This window comes from Lutzomyia longipalpis, chromosome 3, assembly GCF_024334085.1.
Source record: "Lutzomyia longipalpis isolate SR_M1_2022 chromosome 3, ASM2433408v1".
Classification (NCBI taxonomy): domain Eukaryota; kingdom Metazoa; phylum Arthropoda; class Insecta; order Diptera; family Psychodidae; genus Lutzomyia; species Lutzomyia longipalpis.
The window spans coordinates 27,688,142-27,706,487 of NC_074709.1; the positions used below are offsets into that span (position 1 = coordinate 27,688,142).

Below are 18,346 nucleotides of genomic sequence, written 5' to 3' on the forward strand. Positions count from 1 at the left end.
ATAAGCTATTAATCCTAAAGTGTCAAATTGTGGATTATTTAACGTTGCATAGTCGAAGGATAAAAAAGGCGTTATAGGACTTAGTTGCTCGTTAAAGACGTAATTATTCACTTCTATCACACCGAAACGCTTCAATAGGCTGCAATCAAATTCTGTGCTAATAGAAGCTTTTGTACTTGTTCTCGATGTGACTTCTTGATTGAATTGTGATGGAAGTCCAGTTAGAACGTTATAAGTAACTACTATCAACGGGGCAGGTTGATCAACGATGCAACTAGCTGATGTAAGAACCTCTGTTGCCGAAATGATGGCCCCTTCGCATGTGAATCTATCCAGTGTTATGAGGCCCAAGAGTGATGTTTCCACTTCAATGTGAGCGAAGTATAAAAAATCAATGAATTGTCCATTAATGTGCACGCACTTGTTTAAAAAAGAAAAGGAAAACTCATATTAATCAAAAAATTGGACATAAGCGTTAATTTTTTATAGCACAAAAATGTGTCTCAGCTATGAGACTTACCGTCAAAGTTAAAAAAGAAACAGCATCAAAGATCACTTGAGGAAAGAACTTCATTTTTGTAAAATCAAAATTTCACAACTGACTTTACTTGAGAGAATTTTTCCTTTTTATAGCAACACACAAGAAACAGAGACACTGATGCCATAAAATATTAAAACAGCTTTGCTTTTAGCAAGTCAGGGAAGTTTGATCAACAATCTACAACAATAAAGTATCAGACTGTAGGAAAATATTAAATGAATAACTTGCTTAAACTTTATTTAAAAAAAATTATTCTGTTTATTTTTTCATAGAATTTCTGTACGTTCTGTGAGTAAAAGACTTAAGTGCAATGCCTGGGATATAGGTGAACGACCGAAGATTTTTTTTTGCAAATTAAATATTTTTATTCACATGATACTTTTTTTTTCCTGGTACACGCTTATCAATAATTACTTTAAAAAACAATTCAAAATAATTATGGGAGGACGGGGCTAATAAAGTCTAGATACAACAAAATGATCTGAGAGAGTTATAGGATAGTAAATTTCCTAAAGAAATGAGCTATACATTTCGCTTTATCAATTTAGGAAATATGATATTTTCTAATATTCTAAAGCCTTTTCTAAACCCTTAAGTAACTTTTTTAACCCCGTTCTCCCCTAATAAATGATAGTAAAAAAAGTTTAAAAAACAGGGCTTATCGTATATTTCTTCTTGCTGTAATTTCACTATTTACTTATTTTTTCTTTCAAACACTCAACATTTTGGTATCCTTACCTAATCAAAATTTTTAGTAACTTACCATCAAAAAATCCTTCTACCGCTGCCTTCCATTCATCCTGAATGATTCCATTGAACTCTTCTCTTTCAAAACTCCCAGAAAACCATTCAAGAACAAGAAGAAGAAAAATTAAAACTTCCATGTGGCTTTGTATTTGCAATTTATATGCTTTTTTTATTTTCTTTTACCTTTTCTCATTTTTTTTATAAATAAAACATAACGTAAGAGACTAACAAAAAAAAACCAAATGATATTTTTCCTCTCTCTTTCTCTCTTCTTCCTTATATAAAAATATTTATTTCTTGCTGTTTATCTAAAAGATTTCTCTATTTTCTCATGCCCTATTGGAGCAAAAATTTATCAATTCTTTTGAAACTCTTTGAAAAAATTTATGAATTTTTGGGTTTGTTTTGAAATTTTTCTTTTGAGAAGAGAATAAAAAACCATTTGTTCCACATTTTCTTCTGTAGAATTTTCTCCTTCTTCTGTCTCGTCTAGGTGTGAAAATTCTACATAATCTACCCTCTTTTGGGAGGGTTTTTGGTCCATTTTATTCATCATTATTTTTTTCATTTCTTATCATCCCTCAATTTGTTAACATTTTCACCTTTTTTCTCTCTCTCTTTATTATTTATAAATTTATTGAACACACAGTGTATGAAGTAAAAATTCATACAATGTATTTTTTTTATTCTTCTTTTTTTTTATTTAAAGGTATTTTTTTTAAATAAGAAAGCAATGAAATATTGTTTGGAAAAAATTTTTAGCTCCAAGTTTTTTCTTTTCTAAAGAAGAAAAAGGTATTTAGTAAATAAGGTAAAAATAATATTAATAATAATAATTAAAAATAAATCAAAAAAAAATTAACTAATTGCAAAATTTTGTCACTAAAAGAAAATTTGAAGAACAAATTAAAAATTAAAAATATTTTCGGTAATGTTTTGTTTGTTTGAAAGATTAATAATAATAGGTAGGAAGGTAAATATAAATTAATAAGAGAAAGAAAGAAAATAATTTTTATTAATTTCTAAAAAAAAAATTAATCAAATATTTGTTTTTTTTTTCAAAAATGATTTCTATGAGATTTTCTTTTTTTCTTGCATTTTATCTAAGGTTTTTTTTCTTTTATATATTTTTTTCATTTTGTTTCTGTTAATATTATATAATTAATAATTAAATTGGGTATAGAATTTCTTTTTCATCTTAAGTGCACTTTTGTGTTAGAAGAGCATCAACTATCTCCCTTTCTTTTCTCTCTCCTTTTTATTTTCTTTTTTTTTGTAGTTTTTGTGGCCTTAAAAATTATTTCTTTTTTAGTTTTTTTTAAATCATTTTATTTTTTGTATATTTAATTCAATATTATTTTAATTTCTTTTCAAACTTCTTTTTTTTAAAACAAATAAAACTCACGCACATTCTCTCAGGCTTCTCTCTCTCGTTCTTCCTACCTCTCTCTTTCTCTCATAACCTCAATCTTTCTGGCTCTGTTTGTTTGTTTGTTTGTAACTATTTACAAAATATCAATTAAGGATATTTTTTCTCTATTCTTTCGCTTGTTTTTTTTATATCCTTTTCATTGCCATTTATCGTATTTATTATCATCTTCCTTAAACCTTTTTATTCTGTCCTTAAAATTGAATATTATTCTTTTATTTATTTTTTTTTTAATAATAATAATTAATATATTTCTTTCTCTTTCATGAAATTTCTTCTTTACAAAAACAACTATTAATTTAATCTAATTTTATTTTTTATTCTTTAAGATTTCTTTACGTAAAATTTATTCATTTTCTTTTACGCAAATTCTTTAAATCTTTTCTTTTCTTTTAAATTGATTTTCATTAATTAAAAAAAAATGAAAATAAAGATATTTCTTTTGTAGGGGGGTGGTGATTTCTCTTGTGACGAAATCTTACCTTTCTTTCCATTCTTTCTTCATCAATGCCGGTATTGCATTGTAGTAGAAGGCTTCATCATCCTTGAAGAGATCTTCTCGGCCACAAATTTCTTCCTTCCGGAAGTGCCTTGTTGTCATTCGATGACCATTTGCCGCCATTTCGGCATTTCTCTTCATTCTCTTTGATGAATTTTCAGCATTTTTCTGTGGATTCTTTCGCTTTCGCATTTGAATGCGTAGCGTGCAGAGAATATTCTTGTGAACTTCCTCATTTTCCATTGATTTCCCATACATTGCACGTTGCTCCTGCACGGAGAAGCCCACAAAACGCTCAATGGGGCATTTAATGTGGCCACCTGGTGGGATTCCTGCAAACATATTCGGCATTTCGTGAACTTTGAACATTTCTGAGGGTTGCCTTTGTTGTTGTGGAGATAATTCCTGCACAGCCTGTTGATCCTTCACCTCTGTCGCTTCTTCCTCTGCAACTTCTTCATCATCTACGTGATTTTCTTCTGTTGGACTTAGATCTCTGTAGGGTATTGTATCACGGGATTCCTCTCTACTACGCCTTGTTGCATCTTCTGGTGCTTCCGTTAGGGGATTTTCCACGGGGATTTCTTCATCACATTTCTCCTCCGTTTCATCTCTTGTTGCTGCTGCTGCTGCTGCCTCCTTTGTAGCCTCATTATTATTCAACGTTACCCCTTCCGGGGGATATTCCAAGGAAAATTCCGCCACAATCTCCACATCTGAGCTCGTATCGACGCTCAATGAGCGATTATTGAGATCTGACGTTACCACCCCACTTGAGCTCTTACTCCTCCCCAAATCACTCTCACTGCTCCCCATTGAAGTGCCTGATTGGTGATTTTTATGCCTCCTTCGGGGCAATTTAGCATTCTCAACTTCCGACACGGTGAATCCCTTTGTTTGGGCATGTTTGTACGCATTGAAAATATGCTTCACCGTCAAATCCAACTTTGCTAGATCCTGCGTCAGTGGGAGGTGTGTCAGCTGCGACTTACGCATCGTTGTCCCTTGGAGCCAAGGATGATTAACAAGTTCATTCATCTCCATTCGTGTCTCTGTGTCAACATTTAGCAAACGCGTCACGAGATCCTTTGCCGAGGAACTAATCATCTTCCACGCTGGGGTTTTCGTATCAAATGCCCCCATACGGATTTTCTCCACAAGCCCCCCCTCCACATCATCACTCGCCGTCCTGAAGGGGCTCTGACCACACAACATTGTGTACAAAATCACTCCCAATGACCACAAATCGCACGCCTCCATGTGCACCTTATCCCCAATAGCTGCTCCCTTCGCCAACACTTCCGGTGCTGCATATTCCAACGTATACGCCGACGGTGGGGCACTCGTATGAGCCGGATCTTGACGTACGGCAAACCCAAAATCCACAACTTTCACCAAATTTGACTTTTTCCCCGCAAAAATCACATTTTCCGGCTTCAAATCACGATGAGCGATATTTTTGCTGTGCATAAATTGCACAGCTTTGACAATTTGCGTAAAAATTCCCGATGCTTCAATCTCTGTGAATTTCTTTGCTTGCTGTATACGCCGGAAGAGCTCACCCCCGTCGAGGTACTCCAGGACAATATAGATGAATGCCTGATCACGAATAACTTCGATAAAACGCACAATTTGCGGATGCCCCTGACATGCGATCAGTGTGTCAATCTCACTCTGTGCATCATGCGTAGCATTGAGTATTTTCACCGCAAACACCTCACGTGTATTGCGTCGTGTACACTTCATGCACACCGAGAAGGCTCCATCCCCCAAACATTCCCCAAAATCAATTTCATACTTTTGGAAGAAAGGCAATTCACTCTCACGCAGACTCTCCAAATCTCTCAAGCTTGGCTTCAGACGTGCTTGCGTGTGCACAACCCCGTGCTCCTCAAAGGCATCCCGGAGTCGCAGCAAATGCGGCGAAACAAATGAATATCCCCGGAAGAGACGTTCATGATTCGGTGGCACAGGGCAGGGGGAATCAGCCGTTGGTAGCCGTGTGAATTCCTCCGAAAAATTCGCCGTATCCGTCTCATAATCCTTCGGTGGCCGAAATGGCGCTGGGATCTCCTTCCGCACCAACTTCTCCCAGTCAATACGTCGAAAGAATGGGTGCGATTTAATGTCCGTCGCATCAACTTTACTCCCCCCAAGACGCTTCTTTGGGTCCTTAATCAGCAATTTCGATATTAAATCCCTCACATCGTAGCTCAGTCTTTCAGGTAGTGGCGGTGGACCCTTCTGGATGCGCAACGAAATATCATGTTGCGTATTCTTCTCACCTTCATGCGTAAATGGCGATGAGCCCGTGAGTAGTTCGTACGCCAACACCCCAACGGACCACCAATCAGCTGCAAAATCATGCCCCTGATTGCCCTGTTGCTTCACCACTTCCGGTGCCATGTACTCAATTGTCCCGCAGAAACTATACGCACGCCCATTCTTCTCCGCCGTGAGCTCCTTCGATAACCCAAAGTCCGTTATGACAATATGCCCATCAGCATCCAACAGGATATTCTCCAATTTTATATCTCGATAGATTATTCCGAGCTACAGAGAAAGGGGGAGAAGAGAAAAAGAAAATTTTAATTTCAATCAACAAATAATCAAATGAATTTAAAGAATTAAAATTGGAAAAATATCTGTCTTAAATCCAGACAGATCTTGGAATGAAATATTAGCGGAATTTTTCTTTTGTTCTATACACTGTTGTAAGAAATGTTTTGAAGAAATGACTATTTATCGAATAAATTCGAAGGCTTCACGAAACCTTCAAGAGTTAAAGCATTAAACAGATAAATTTTTAAGATAAAATTTTATAAGATAAATGCTAGAATTACAGATTGAATTTAATTTTAAATATTTCTGATTTATTATTCAGTTTCATTTAATAATTTGATAAAATTCCTCCAGTAAAAATAGATTTTTTAGAAATCAAAAAGACTTTCAAAAAATTCTAATCCAATAGTAGTTCAGCTATTGCTATCTAGCCTAATCTAATCTTTTTATTAGTCAAAATTCTAGTCTAGAATTTACCCTGAATTATATTTTCCGGCTGGTTAGAAAAAGGAATTTCTCCGATTTCCTGATTTTAAATCAATAAAAAATTAAGCTCTGTAACTTGAAGAACTCTCTGACTGAATTTGGTTTAACTGATTCGTTAAAACTAAAGAATCATAGTGTTCTCTAAGCCAGAAACATTTAGGAATTAAAATGATTTTATTATTTATAATCAGTTAGGAATTTAAAGATGTTTTAGTCATCTAAAACTAAGAATTTCTTGATTTTTTCTACAACATGTGTAAAAGCTTTAATAAGTTTCAAGTTCTAGTTAATAAAGCACTGGAAATTCTTAATTCCCAATAAAGAAAAATTCTGGAGCTAAAAAACTTCAAGAAGTTCTAGCCACTTTTTCTAGGAATACTTTTTTTTTTAGAAATGAATATTAATTTAAGGTTAATTAAGTCTGTGCGAATCTTAACTCAAACTAATTTCTAAGAACTGTTTAGTTAGCAAAATTCAGAGTATTGGCTTCATTAGCTTCAAAAGCCTTAAGTTTTCTGATTTCTGGACAACAGAGAAAAGAATTATAAAGATTTCTAGCAATCTTTTCTAGAATTTATCCTATTAAAAAATTTAAAATGTTTTGATTTCTTTTTAGAAAAGTTATTTGCAACATTTTTAATTTTATATACGTCAATCATTCCACTTAGAACTTCTAGAACTAGAATTGTTTTCCAAACAAACGATTTTAATTTTTTCTCTACATAAAAATCAGAGATAAAAATTTAATTAGAACATAATTTTTCTGTTCAATATTTGTCATAGAAGAATTAATAAAAGATAACTCCCTAAAATGATTTTTAAATAAAACTCTTTCATTGCTCAATCATTTTCATCACGACACTGTATTTTTTATTCCAACCAAATTTAAAAAAAATGGGATTTTTACGACAATTTTGGGATTTACTTTTCCCTAGAAGAAGGATTAATTTCCTCACCTTATGCAGCTGCTCGAGAGCCACGACAATCTCTGCAATGTAGATCCTCACTTCGTTCTCCGTGAAGTTCTCTCGTGTATACAGATGGGTAAACAATTCACCCCCGCTTACATAATCTGCAATTTAATGTTAAGAAGAAGGAAGAGAAGATGAAAAAAAAAACCCATTAATCATCAATATTAATAAGAAGAAAAAATTGCAAATTCAAAATGAAAAAAACTTCCACTTAAAAGACATATTTGCGCGCAAGTTGAATCAAGTTGAAATTTCTTCATTATTTCTTGTTATTCGTAACTTCTTTTTGTTTTAACAAAATTGTACTTTTCTTGCTTACGCGTGCAAAATTACCCAGAAGAAAGATTTTTTTTGCATTACATTGTTTGTGTGTGTTGACGAAAAGTAAAAAAAAAAAAAAAAAGAAATAAAATGTAATGTAATGAAGCAAATTCATTTTCAATGATCAGCATTTTTTCTCTCTCTCTCTCTTTTTCTTCACTTCAGTCATAAAACTATAACTTCTACTGCAGAGAAGAAGAAGAAAATCTTTTTTTTGCTGTTCAATCATTTTCTTTTTTTCGTGTGTTTTGCAGAAAATTTCACTCGATTGTCACACAGAGAGAAGACTTAATGGAAAAAAAAAATCATTTGCGAGCGCGGGAAAAATTCATTTTTCACCTTGAGCATTTGAACTATATTTTAGTATTTTAAAGCGATGCAAAATAAGTCTATAAAGGTATATAATGTTTGTTTGTTTGTTTATTTATTTATTTATCATTTCACACCGCCAAGAGGAAGTTGATGAAAATGTGAAAAATTACAGCAAGAAATCGACTATGTGTAGTGTTTATTTGAATTTAAGCCGTTCAAGTACAGACCCTTGACACAAATAATGAAAGAATTGTGCTTTAAAAAAAATTCACAGCTAAATGTGGAATAAATTTTTAATGTGTATAGTCTGACTAAAAGTTGAGGCCTAAACTATTTTTCTGTTTTTTGCCTTTTCTCGCGAAATTTTTGTGTTTTGCTGTTTGAATTACTTCCCTTTTTAATACATTTAATCCGTAAACAAAATAGGAGAGAAAGGCCTAAGTTGAACCCTTAGAAATTGCTTTATTTTACTTCGTTGAATCAAAGAATAAATAAATTCTCTTTCATTAATTAAAGCAATAAAATATAAGCTAAAATTAATAAGCCAAAAATTTTAATATTATTTTCATTCAGGAAAACCTTAAAGTGTCAGACTAAGACATGAAACTTTTCTAAATAAAATTGATTTTATGTTAATTCTTGAAACTTAATTTATCATTTATCTTAGTATTGATTGAGACGAAAGAATATTTTTTAAGCTACTTCATTAGTTTTAATTTTAAGGAAAACTTTGAGAAGTTACAAAAAAATAAAATTGCTATAAAATGTTTATTAAATTCTTTCCAAAACAATTTCTTAAAGAAATCTCTCATTTTCATAAGAATTTTAGTAATTATATTCTTCTTTTAACGATCTTAAATAGCCGAGAGTTTCTAGTCTCAACCCTTGAGCTTTTATTACCAAATGGCGCAGGTTCAATTCCCGTCAGTATCAATTTTTTTAACACCTTTTCCCTGCGATTTTCTATCATCTTTTACCTTCAAATTCCTTGCTAAACATTTTCAGGGGGTTATAGAACATAAAATTTAAGGGTTTAATAGCCTGGAAATCCTTTAAGAAATTCCCTTCTTTCATATCTTCCCCTTTCCCCTACAGTGGGACCCCAGTACAACGACCACTTGGTTGAACTACTCACGCGCATTAAAAATAATGAGTGTGAAGAGTACATCCGAGTGGTCGTTGTACTGGGGTCCCACTGTATTACTGTATTTTTTTTCTAATAAAAAGAATACCTTTTTTCAATTATTTCTCACAATGATCTATTAATAAATAAAAGAAAAAGAATAAATTCTCATTGAGAACAATGTCTTATCAAAATTTCAATTCAACGCATATGTGTGGTTGTGGTTTTGTTATAAAAATTGCATTTATTGACAAATACTTGTTATGAAATGTTTCTCTCCTCATTCTCTCTTTTGTACTCACCAATAACTAAATAGAGCCGTGACTCAGTTTGGAATCCGTAGTGGAAGTCAATGAGGAAGGGACTGTCTTTGATTGCTTCAAGGACCTGTTGAAGGAAAACAAATAAAATAATAATTAATTAAATGCGAGAGAAATAAAAAAAAAACTTTCACTCTTTTACCTGTCTTTCAGTTCTTGTGTGTTCGGCGGTCTTTTTCTTTTGGATGAGATTTGATTTCTTCAGTACCTTCATGGCGTACAATTTATTATGATCCACACCACCATTTTTTCGTACCAAATAAACTTTGCCATATGCTGGAAGAAGAAAAAATTAAAAGAATTTAATTAAGAGAAAAAGATTCACAAAAATTCAATAAAAATAAGAAAAAAACGTCGCAGACATTGAATTTGTGTTTGAAATGGTGTAGATTTACTCACCTCCAGTTCCCAACACTTTTAATATGTTAAAATGTGTTATGTCAACTTTGTCCTCGGGTCGGAGCACCACTGTAAAGAGAGAGAGAAAAGAGAATATGAGATAATTGCATATTGCGCGATAGTCTCGCGAGTAAATCGGCAAATTATTGTCACAATTTCTTTTTCTTTTCAATCGCAAAATATTAAATTTTCCCTTCAAAACTTCCTCCTCAAAGTTTTTCTTTTATTTTTTCATTCAAAGCACCTTTTTGGCTTTTTCTTATTTATTTATTTATTTCTTAATAGTATAATTCACGGGACCATCGTCGCGCCTTCTCATGTAATAATACAACATCATCATCATAATAATGTTGGTGGTGTCTTCAATCGCGTACCAACCAACTAACCAATACACACCAAAAGCCATAGCGAGCTTACACTTTTTATAGCCGAAAAGTGGGTTACCAGTCCACGAAGAAAATCATCGTGCTTATTCACTTCTCATGTATTTTTTTGTTGTTGTATTTCTTCTTCATCATTTTTTTTTCAAGTCTTTTCTTTTTGCTTGCGGATTCTGTCTTTTACATACTTTCCCATATTCAAGAAAGAAAAGGAAAGAAAAAGAAAAGATTTGGAAAGACAGTAAGAAGAATTTGGTAAACGGTGAAAAATTATTTCTACATACATATTTGTGTGTGGCACACCGGATAGACTAAATTTTTCTTCTTCGTCAAGCTTTATATTATGTATATTCAACATGAGGAGGTTTCTTCTTGACTTGAGCAAAATTCACGTTCGGTGACATTCTTTTCTTTCTCATTTTTTTAACGTTTCACTTGAATAACTTTGCTATATTTTCCTCTTCTCTTTTTTTTGCTTTTTCCGAATTTTTATTTTCATCAAAATAATAAACATTTAAATGTTAAAGAGAACATTCAATAGAGAGAACCTTAAAGCTAAGTATAGGAGAGTGAAACTAATGTGAGAATTGAGGTTCAGAAAATCTTGAAGAATCTGTCAAGAAAATCTCGATAAGAAAGCATAAAAATTTATTGATGATAAAATTAAAATAATAAAAAAAGGAAAATTGGAAAAAAAGAAATCAATAACTATCCGGTCAGGCGGTTCCCGTTATTTGATAACATCTTGTGTAGGTATATATCGCATGTATCACGATTTTTTGTGCACGTGTCTCTCCATCACTTCCCCGCGCGTCAACTCGCATTCTCTTCTCATGCAATTCTCTGTTACAGATCTTGTATTTAAGATGAAAATAACTCTTAAGTAAAAATAAATAATTTACAATTTCCAAAAAAGCTTTAAAATATTTATTTTTTAATTGAATGAAAAATTCTCTGTTTTGAATTTTCGACATTTTCGTCATTTGAAAAATCATTTAGAAAATAAGGAAGCTTTGATTGCAGATGGATGAGCTTTTTCAACTGTACGTAAAAGCCTTCATTAGGCAATGATTTTCTTAATTTTTATCCCTAAAAATTTTATTCAAGGAGATTTTTTATTTTACAATTTGTAAAACATTGAAGAAAAATATAGGAAAAATCTTCTCATTTTTTTTAACAGAAAAAGAAACTCAAAAAGTCAATTAACTAACTAAACTTGTAAGTAGGTATTCAAAGTTTTCGAATAGAGTCAAAAAATTACCGTCTGTGTGAGAAAATCAGGTAAATCATTTGAATTCAAATCCATTGAATTGGTTTTATTGATTTAGACTGAACTTATTAACCTAATGGCTTATCTGACAATTCATCAATGTAATATTTTATAAGGAATGTGGTACAATTCACTAGACCCGGAAAGGTTAATTTTTGTAAATTTTAGGTAGGTACTAGAATAATGTATTTTTTTAAGACTTCCATTACAAATATGGTTAAAATTGTAAGGCTGCTGTAATAAACAATCCTTTTAATAAAAAAATCGACGCATTCTGCTGCTTTATTAAAAGGTCAATAATTAGCTTAATTGGTAAAATCGCCTGTCAAAATGAACTTTTATTGCCTAATCTAAATGTCGTTGGTTCGAATCCCAAGAAAAAAATATTTTTTCTCGCTTTCTTATAATTTCCAATTAAGAAAAATTCCTTTCCTTTACATTAAGAATTAAAAAAAATAAAAAAAATCATGAAAAGCTTTACAATTACTCCAATATTAAGAAAAATTTTATAATATTACAAAATAGAACTTTTAGAGATTCTTTATCACTATAATGACATGAATATTGCATATTTTCCTTGCTGGAAAGAGTGCAAATCTTGGTTTATTAGGAACTAGAACGTTCATCTATCTCGGTAAATAATTTTTATAGATTTGAACCTAAAATCTAGATATACTGCGGATCTTCACTATGAATTGCCTGATCATGAGGTTAAATTATTCCATTTTTCTTCCAAAAACTATCCTTCTTTTCTCCCAAAATAAATTACCAAGCTTAAGATTTATGCAGAAATTCCTTTCAAGGGGCAATTTAAGGATTAAACTTTAAAAATCATGCCAATAAGTCACTTTTTAATTACCTTCAGGGTGCAAAAGTCATTTGCATTTCTTGTGCTACAATTCAGGTAAAAAGGGATTAAAAATTTAAGGGACAAAATAGAGCAGATTTTTCTCTCTAAATAATTATTGAATTCTTTTCAAGATTTTTTCTTTCTTTTAGTGTTTTAGTTTAGCTGTAAATTCATTTTAAAGTCCAGTAGTTTAAAAATAATATTCTTTAACAATTTTTATTTCTTCTTCAGATTTTTAAAGAACTTAAATATGCCCAAAAAAACTAATTTTCAAGAAATTCTTGTGCGTGAATTTCTATAAATTCTTCCATCAAACAGATCCATTAGATTTTCATTTAATAAAAAATCTCTTATGCACTTTCTAATGCTCTCAAAGTAAAGCAAAAAAAGACCCAGATAATGACCCTTTTGCTCATTTCATCTGTGTAGTAAAAACCCAGGAAACTCATTAGAATTTCGGCAACAATTTAATAAATAGTTATTGTGCCTCGTCAACCCTCAAATGCAATTAACTTCTCGTCTCGTGCATCACACATAAGAATCTCTCGGCACTGTAAGCTACCTGGGTGTTAACTTCATGTGGAGAAGGTTTAAGTGTGAACAATTTCCTCATAAAACGCACACAAAATTATGAGGAGAAAAATGACATTCTAATGATTCTAACATTTTTGGAGAAATTTCAGCGACATTCTGGGCATTCTTTTGCCAATTAATTACTTGTCTCAGTACAATTAAAATCTCTTTGAGGGGAAAATAATCTAAAAAGAGAGCTAATCTGCGCTGAAATTAAAAGCTTGTAATCATTGTCGTGGGCAAAACATTGTGTGCCCTTGATGGGATTTTCCTTCAATAGAAGAATTTATCAGGGTTTTATTAATTTCTCTGTTTGTAAAATTTTCAATCAATCCACAAGAGAGAGAAAAATGGTACCTACCTATTAAAAAAGAATTCTGCTTTGCACATCAACATTCCAAATATATACAATTTCCGAATGGAAAATTGACACCAATAATTACCAATGAGCGCTACTATGCGGAGACTCATGGATTTTGGAATGCGGACTTGCAGCAGGACATGTGAGAAAACAAAGAATTATTATGAGGTTTTGGGTCTGTTTTTGTGTGCTGTGTTGACCAGCAGACCACAAGACTTTGATGATAAGAAAAACTTACTTTTAGCTTTTCTCTTTCAAAGAGATTTTATTTGAATGAAAATATTTTCTTCTTTACAATGCAGAAGAGAGGAGGAAATTTTTTTTGTATATTTGCCTATAAGCAGATGAGCAGAAATTCCAACAATTCTCCAGCATCTTCTCTCTCATCGATAAATCAGCAATTTGCTGGTTGATCTTTTAACTATATGTACAGTACAACCAACTGATGGGAGAAGATGCTTTTGCAATTTATCAATGTGTGTACATAATGAATTATGAAAAAAAAAAGATGAAGAGAAGCATATAATAGGACAGAAAGTGTGTCAACTTACCATTGTTCCTGATTCTCGATGTCTGCTCGAGGTCAAAGTCACTCTTACTGTAGCTCCCCACGCAGACGACGGAATCACTGCGATTGTCAGCTTTATGGTGATGGTGCTCCCCCCCGTGGTGGGGCCCCTTGTTGCCCCTCCGGCTGCTGTCTGTGGTATCCGGAGGTGGCGCATCGTCTTCGTCATCTGTGTCAAGGACAATGTGGTAGGTGCCGTCGAGGCCATTTTCCGCATCAGACAGCGTCGCCGATGGTTTCCGCGGCTCCCGGTAGGCATGCCGGGAAGACGATGAGATCCCATCATCCGCAGCGGGAGTCAAATTATTCGTACTACGAGGCATTTGTGGTGAATTCTTGAGGATCCCCTTGAGGGGCACAATGATGGTCTTCTTGCCACGGCGCCCCTTGGCGTTCTCGCTCAAATGCTGCTGTGGCTGCTGCTGGTGGTGCCCCGATTCCCCACCCGGATTCCGTTGCTCCTGTCCGGAAGCATCGTAGCACCGTGCAGCCATCCCAGCAGTACCCTTCTTTGGCTTCATAGCTCCACTCCCACTTGATTTTGTCACTTCCACAAAGTTGTTTTCTTCAAAAAATCCACTCTCATGATATTTGGGCATGTCGCTTTTCTTTTTCATCATCCTTTTCCCAGATGAAGTTTTTCGCACTTTTTTTTTCCCTTTACTGCTGTGACATTGAATGTCAAGTCGCCAGCTCTTCGCACAAAACGGGCGATTACACAGCAATTTAATTCCCTTTTCACTCAATTCCACACACAATTTACACCATTTTCCCCACAAGGAGCTAACACCGTGTACCTTGTTGCACTCCGTTGGGACACTAAATGAACTAAAAGAGGTCCTTTTTCCCAACTAAACCTCAGGCAAACTCACTTTCCAGAAAAAAACACTGTGTGTGTGCAAAATTCCACCATTTGCTAAAATGTTTCATCAACGTTTCACTGGCAGTTGTGAAATATTTCCATGATTCGCTCACATTCGCCGCGTGATTCGTCTTTTGGTGTTGCATGCGCTGCAATGATGAAACTTGATCCTTTTTTAATTATTTTCTTTTTTTTTATTTTGTAGGATTAATTTTAATCATTTTATTAAATTAATTATTAGTAAATTTTTAAAATAAAAGATATTTTATGAGAAATAAAAGAGAGTTTGAGAAAAACAAAAATTCACAATTCCGTTACAAAAAACGTTTAAGAATTTGATTTGAAATTTTCCTTTCGCCGCGACAGGATCTCCCAGCTGCTATTTTTTTATTATTGTTTACTCTTGTAGAAAAGTTTGCAAAAAATCACTTTTTTACTTAAAAAATGGATTTTTTGACTTTGAACAGGAGGGAAAATACGGATAATACACATCCAATAACAGATTTACCGATTGAGGATATAGTTGTGAAGCACATTGCGCCGTACCTGACAATTGAGGATATCCTGAATTTTCGAAAAAGCTTCCAGCATAATCTTTATATGATTTATATGGCAGAGAGAATGTTCGACGCGCTGCGGAGTATCACGATCGACAAATCACTGATGAGAGAACCTGGAGATATATCCGCCATCATAAGAAATAGCCGGCAATTGCGGCATATTGAGATTTCAATTCCAATTGAGGAAGAGGATGAGATAACAGATGAATCCGTGAGTAGGCTTCTGAGGGGGAATCGTTTTCTCCGGACAATCTACATTGATGGTTGCTGGAAGCTCACATCTGAAGCTTTTTGGCCACTAATAGACACATGTTTGGATGTTGTGGAGCTGTGCATTCCCCATGTGACCCTTTACAGAAAATTCATCAAGGCACTGTATGAAGTCAATCAGAACCTAACTAAGGTGCAGTTCTCGAATCCTAAAAAAAATCCTATCGCGGAATACTTCATAGGTGATGATGATATGATGTAAGTTTGTTAGTTTTTTAATTCCTTTTTCAATCCTCTGTCAATTTTTTTTCAAAATTCTGAGACTTCTTCTCCAGGCACATCATACCGTGGTAAACCATTGTCCAATAAATTGAAAGAACTTGGAATTGAAACCGAGAGTTACTCCAAAAGAACATGGAAAACTGTAGGATTGCGGAGTTCGCATAATGTCCACGGATCCAGACGGAAATTCAGTATCCTCCGAGGATTTAATTCGTACGTGATTGCACTTTTACCAAAAGAATCCTTTCGGTAGGAAATCACGGACGTACAAACCAGCTGTTAGCCATAACAAGACAGGAGCTGCGAACTGTTGTGGGGCTCTTGACGGCGCATAGCCTTGGCGCACATTAGAAGTGAAGCTTTCAGGAAGAATGTATTCAAGCTAGAGAATCTAATGATCACAGACGTCTCTGAAATACTTCTCTTCGTACGGAATTCTAGAATTGACAGAACTTAGATTGAATAAATAGAATTTATAACATAGAGAATAGGTGACACGAAGAACTCAACATAGAGCTCAGCTGTCAACACCCGGACTCTATCCACAGCGATCTACATCATCATCATCATCCTCCGAGGATTTGGAATTCGTCTCTGATTAACACAGTACACATTATATTAATTTCCTTTATTTTATCTATCAAAAATCGAAGATCTTCGATTTGAATTAAATGAAATTGAATTAATTTTAGTAAAATCTGAAGTGTTTGATAAACTTGATAAATAAACAAAATAAGAAAGAATTCATGCGTCCGTTACAAAAGACGTTTGAGAATTTGATTTGAAATTTTCCTTTCGCCGACACGATCGAGAACAGGATCATGCTGTTGCTGATATTTTTATGGTTTATGTTGTTTATGCTTTCACAAAAAGTTTGCAAAAAATTCACATTAATCACCCAAAGAAGCATTTTAACGTGGAAAATGATGGAAAATACGCGATCAATATTTGATTTGCCCGTTGAGGATATAATGGTGACGCACATTGCTAAATATTTGACAATTGAGGATCTCCTGAATTTGCGAAAAAGCTCCCCGGAAGTTGTTTACATGGCAGAGAGAATGATCAGCGGGCTGTGGAGTATCCGGATCGATATTCCCCTTATGCTGCACTTGGAGAATGATGATTTGGAATTCATCATGGAGACCTGCAGGCAACTACGGCATGTTGAGATCTCTACTCCACTCCAAGTACAGGAGCAGATGACAGATGATTCCGTGAGTGAGTTCTTGGGCAGGAATCGCTATCTCAGGAAAATCCACATTAATGGTCGCGAAAAGCTCACGTGCAGAGCTTTTAAGCCACTAACAGACACCTGTAGGGATGTTGTGGAGCTTTGCATTCCCTCGGTGAGGATTTCCGGAGATTTCCTCGAAGCACTGTGGAAAGTTAATCAGAAACTAACCAAGGTGTGGTTCACAGATCCCGCTATGGATCAATATCCAAAGAATCGGGAATTCTTCATGAAGCAACCACATTTGGTGGAGATCAATTTGTGCTTTACGGAATCTTTCGGGATGAGAGCTGTTTCCCCGCCAGTGTTCATTGATCCCTCCCAAGGAGCTCAATATCAGAGGATGGTAAAGATTGCCTACACCATGGTTGCAATCACAAATCATTGTCCTCAACTTCAGTACTTGAACGTCACGGGATTCTTCACAAATGACGACGATGTGATGTAAGAAAGTCTCTTCATTCCTCTTCCTAATTTTTAAAATTAATTTTGGGGCTTTTTCCTTCCAGGTACATGGCAGATCATTGTCCAAAGTTGAAAGAACTCGGCATTGGATGCTACAGGTGCAGCGTAATGACATGGGCAATTCTGCGGAAGCGCGGACTCCGCATAATGCACTCACATCCAGATGGAAGTCCAGCACCCTACAAGGATTCGCGATTCGTCTATGATTACAACAATAGATTTGTTTTTATCTCTGATTAGATTTTTTAAAGTCCAATGAAGCTTTAAATTTAAAGAGTTCCTCTAAATGGCTGTAAGAGAACTAAAGAAGAATTAATCAGTTTTATTTCTATTTTATTGGAAAATTATTGGTAAAGAAAATTTTGAAGTTTGAAGTTTAATTTTATGATTTCTTTAAGTAAAAAAATGTTAATTTTTATAAAATTTTATGAAGAAAGTATGTAAGAAGTTTTTAGTAAGGAATAAAGTTTTAACGCAAGTTTATTAAAATTGTTTTTTTTAATAAGAAGTTGGGTAAAACCCTGAAAATCGAAAGAAGGGTAATAAAATTCCTAAGAGTTAATCTTATGCAATAGAATTGATGAATTGTAAAGAATTAACCCTTTGGGAACCTTTAGGGCGTCAAACCAATAACTGAGAGTTCTTCCATTTATCCAAAAAAAAAATAAAAAATAAAAAACTGCTAGAATATTGCGCCCAACGCACGTGGATTTAATTTTGCGAGAAGACTAAAAAATTAAAGGAGCGAGAAATGCAAAATGATCGTCTGGAAGTGCTAAGAAATTTAGCAAAAGAATAAGACGATAAAAAATATCAAGAAAACATAAAATAAAGAGCAAAGAGTGCGATAAAAATGCAATAAAAGTGCGAGAAAACAGCGTACTTATGCTTACTTTTTATCTACCTTTAACCTAGTGGAGAAATTATTCTAAAGATCTTAAGAATGATCGTCATTTGACCAAGAATTTCAAGCTATTTCAGTACGCTAGATCGGCAAGATCTAGCAGTTGTTTTTCCTTTT

General features: G+C 33.9%; 3 protein-coding genes across 4 annotated transcripts; 2 read left to right on the forward strand and 1 right to left on the reverse strand.

Annotated features, from left to right (window-relative positions):
* Positions 1–1,426: 1,426 nt before the first annotated feature.
* LOC129793595 (ribosomal protein S6 kinase alpha-5) lies at positions 1,427–14,637 on the reverse strand. The gene is made up of 6 exons (XM_055833719.1): positions 13,696–14,637; positions 9,711–9,779; positions 9,454–9,587; positions 9,294–9,378; positions 7,221–7,336; positions 1,427–5,769 (listed from the first exon to the last, which is right to left on the reverse strand). Exons 1-6 carry the CDS (start codon positions 14,330–14,332, stop codon positions 3,196–3,198), a joined length of 3,615 nt encoding a protein of 1,204 aa, XP_055689694.1. The 5' UTR covers positions 14,333–14,637; the 3' UTR covers positions 1,427–3,195.
* A 332-nt stretch (positions 14,638–14,969) lies between these two features.
* LOC129793597 (uncharacterized) lies at positions 14,970–16,461 on the forward strand. Of its 2 annotated transcripts, none has more exons than XM_055833725.1 (2): positions 14,970–15,602; positions 15,680–16,461. In XM_055833725.1, exons 1-2 carry the CDS (start codon positions 15,019–15,021, stop codon positions 15,696–15,698), a joined length of 603 nt encoding a protein of 200 aa, XP_055689700.1. In that variant the 5' UTR covers positions 14,970–15,018; the 3' UTR covers positions 15,699–16,461. The 2 variants fall into 2 exon arrangements, with proteins under 2 accessions (XP_055689700.1, XP_055689699.1); XM_055833724.1 differs by having other exon boundaries at positions 15,000–15,586; positions 15,680–16,222.
* An 88-nt stretch (positions 16,462–16,549) lies between these two features.
* On the forward strand, positions 16,550–17,565 carry LOC129792339 (uncharacterized). The gene is made up of 2 exons (XM_055831251.1): positions 16,550–17,304; positions 17,370–17,565. Exons 1-2 carry the CDS (start codon positions 16,550–16,552, stop codon positions 17,563–17,565), a joined length of 951 nt encoding a protein of 316 aa, XP_055687226.1.
* Positions 17,566–18,346: the final 781 nt, after the last annotated feature.

What these genes read in the sequence shown, in the direction of transcription:
- LOC129793595 (XM_055833719.1), bottom strand. Translation starts at nt 14,332, where the DNA reads ATGATGAAAAAGAAAAGCGACATGCCCAAATATCATGAGAGTGGATTT. An exon ending in ATCGAGAATCAGGAACAATG is followed by an intron (nt 9,780 to 13,695) that starts GTAAGTTGACAC and finishes CTCTCTTTACAG; the next exon opens with TGGTGCTCCGACCCGAGGAC. An exon ending in AAAAGTGTTGGGAACTGGAG is followed by an intron (nt 9,588 to 9,710) that starts GTGAGTAAATCT and finishes TTCTTCTTCCAG; the next exon opens with CATATGGCAAAGTTTATTTG.
- LOC129793597 (XM_055833724.1), top strand. Translation starts at nt 15,019, where the DNA reads ATGGATTTTTTGACTTTGAACAGGAGGGAAAATACGGATAATACACAT. An exon ending in TATCGCGGAATACTTCATAG is followed by an intron (nt 15,587 to 15,679) that starts GTGATGATGATA and finishes CTTCTTCTCCAG; the next exon opens with GCACATCATACCGTGGTAAA.
- LOC129792339 (XM_055831251.1), top strand. Translation starts at nt 16,550, where the DNA reads ATGATGGAAAATACGCGATCAATATTTGATTTGCCCGTTGAGGATATA. An exon ending in ACAAATGACGACGATGTGAT is followed by an intron (nt 17,305 to 17,369) that starts GTAAGAAAGTCT and finishes TTTTCCTTCCAG; the next exon opens with GTACATGGCAGATCATTGTC.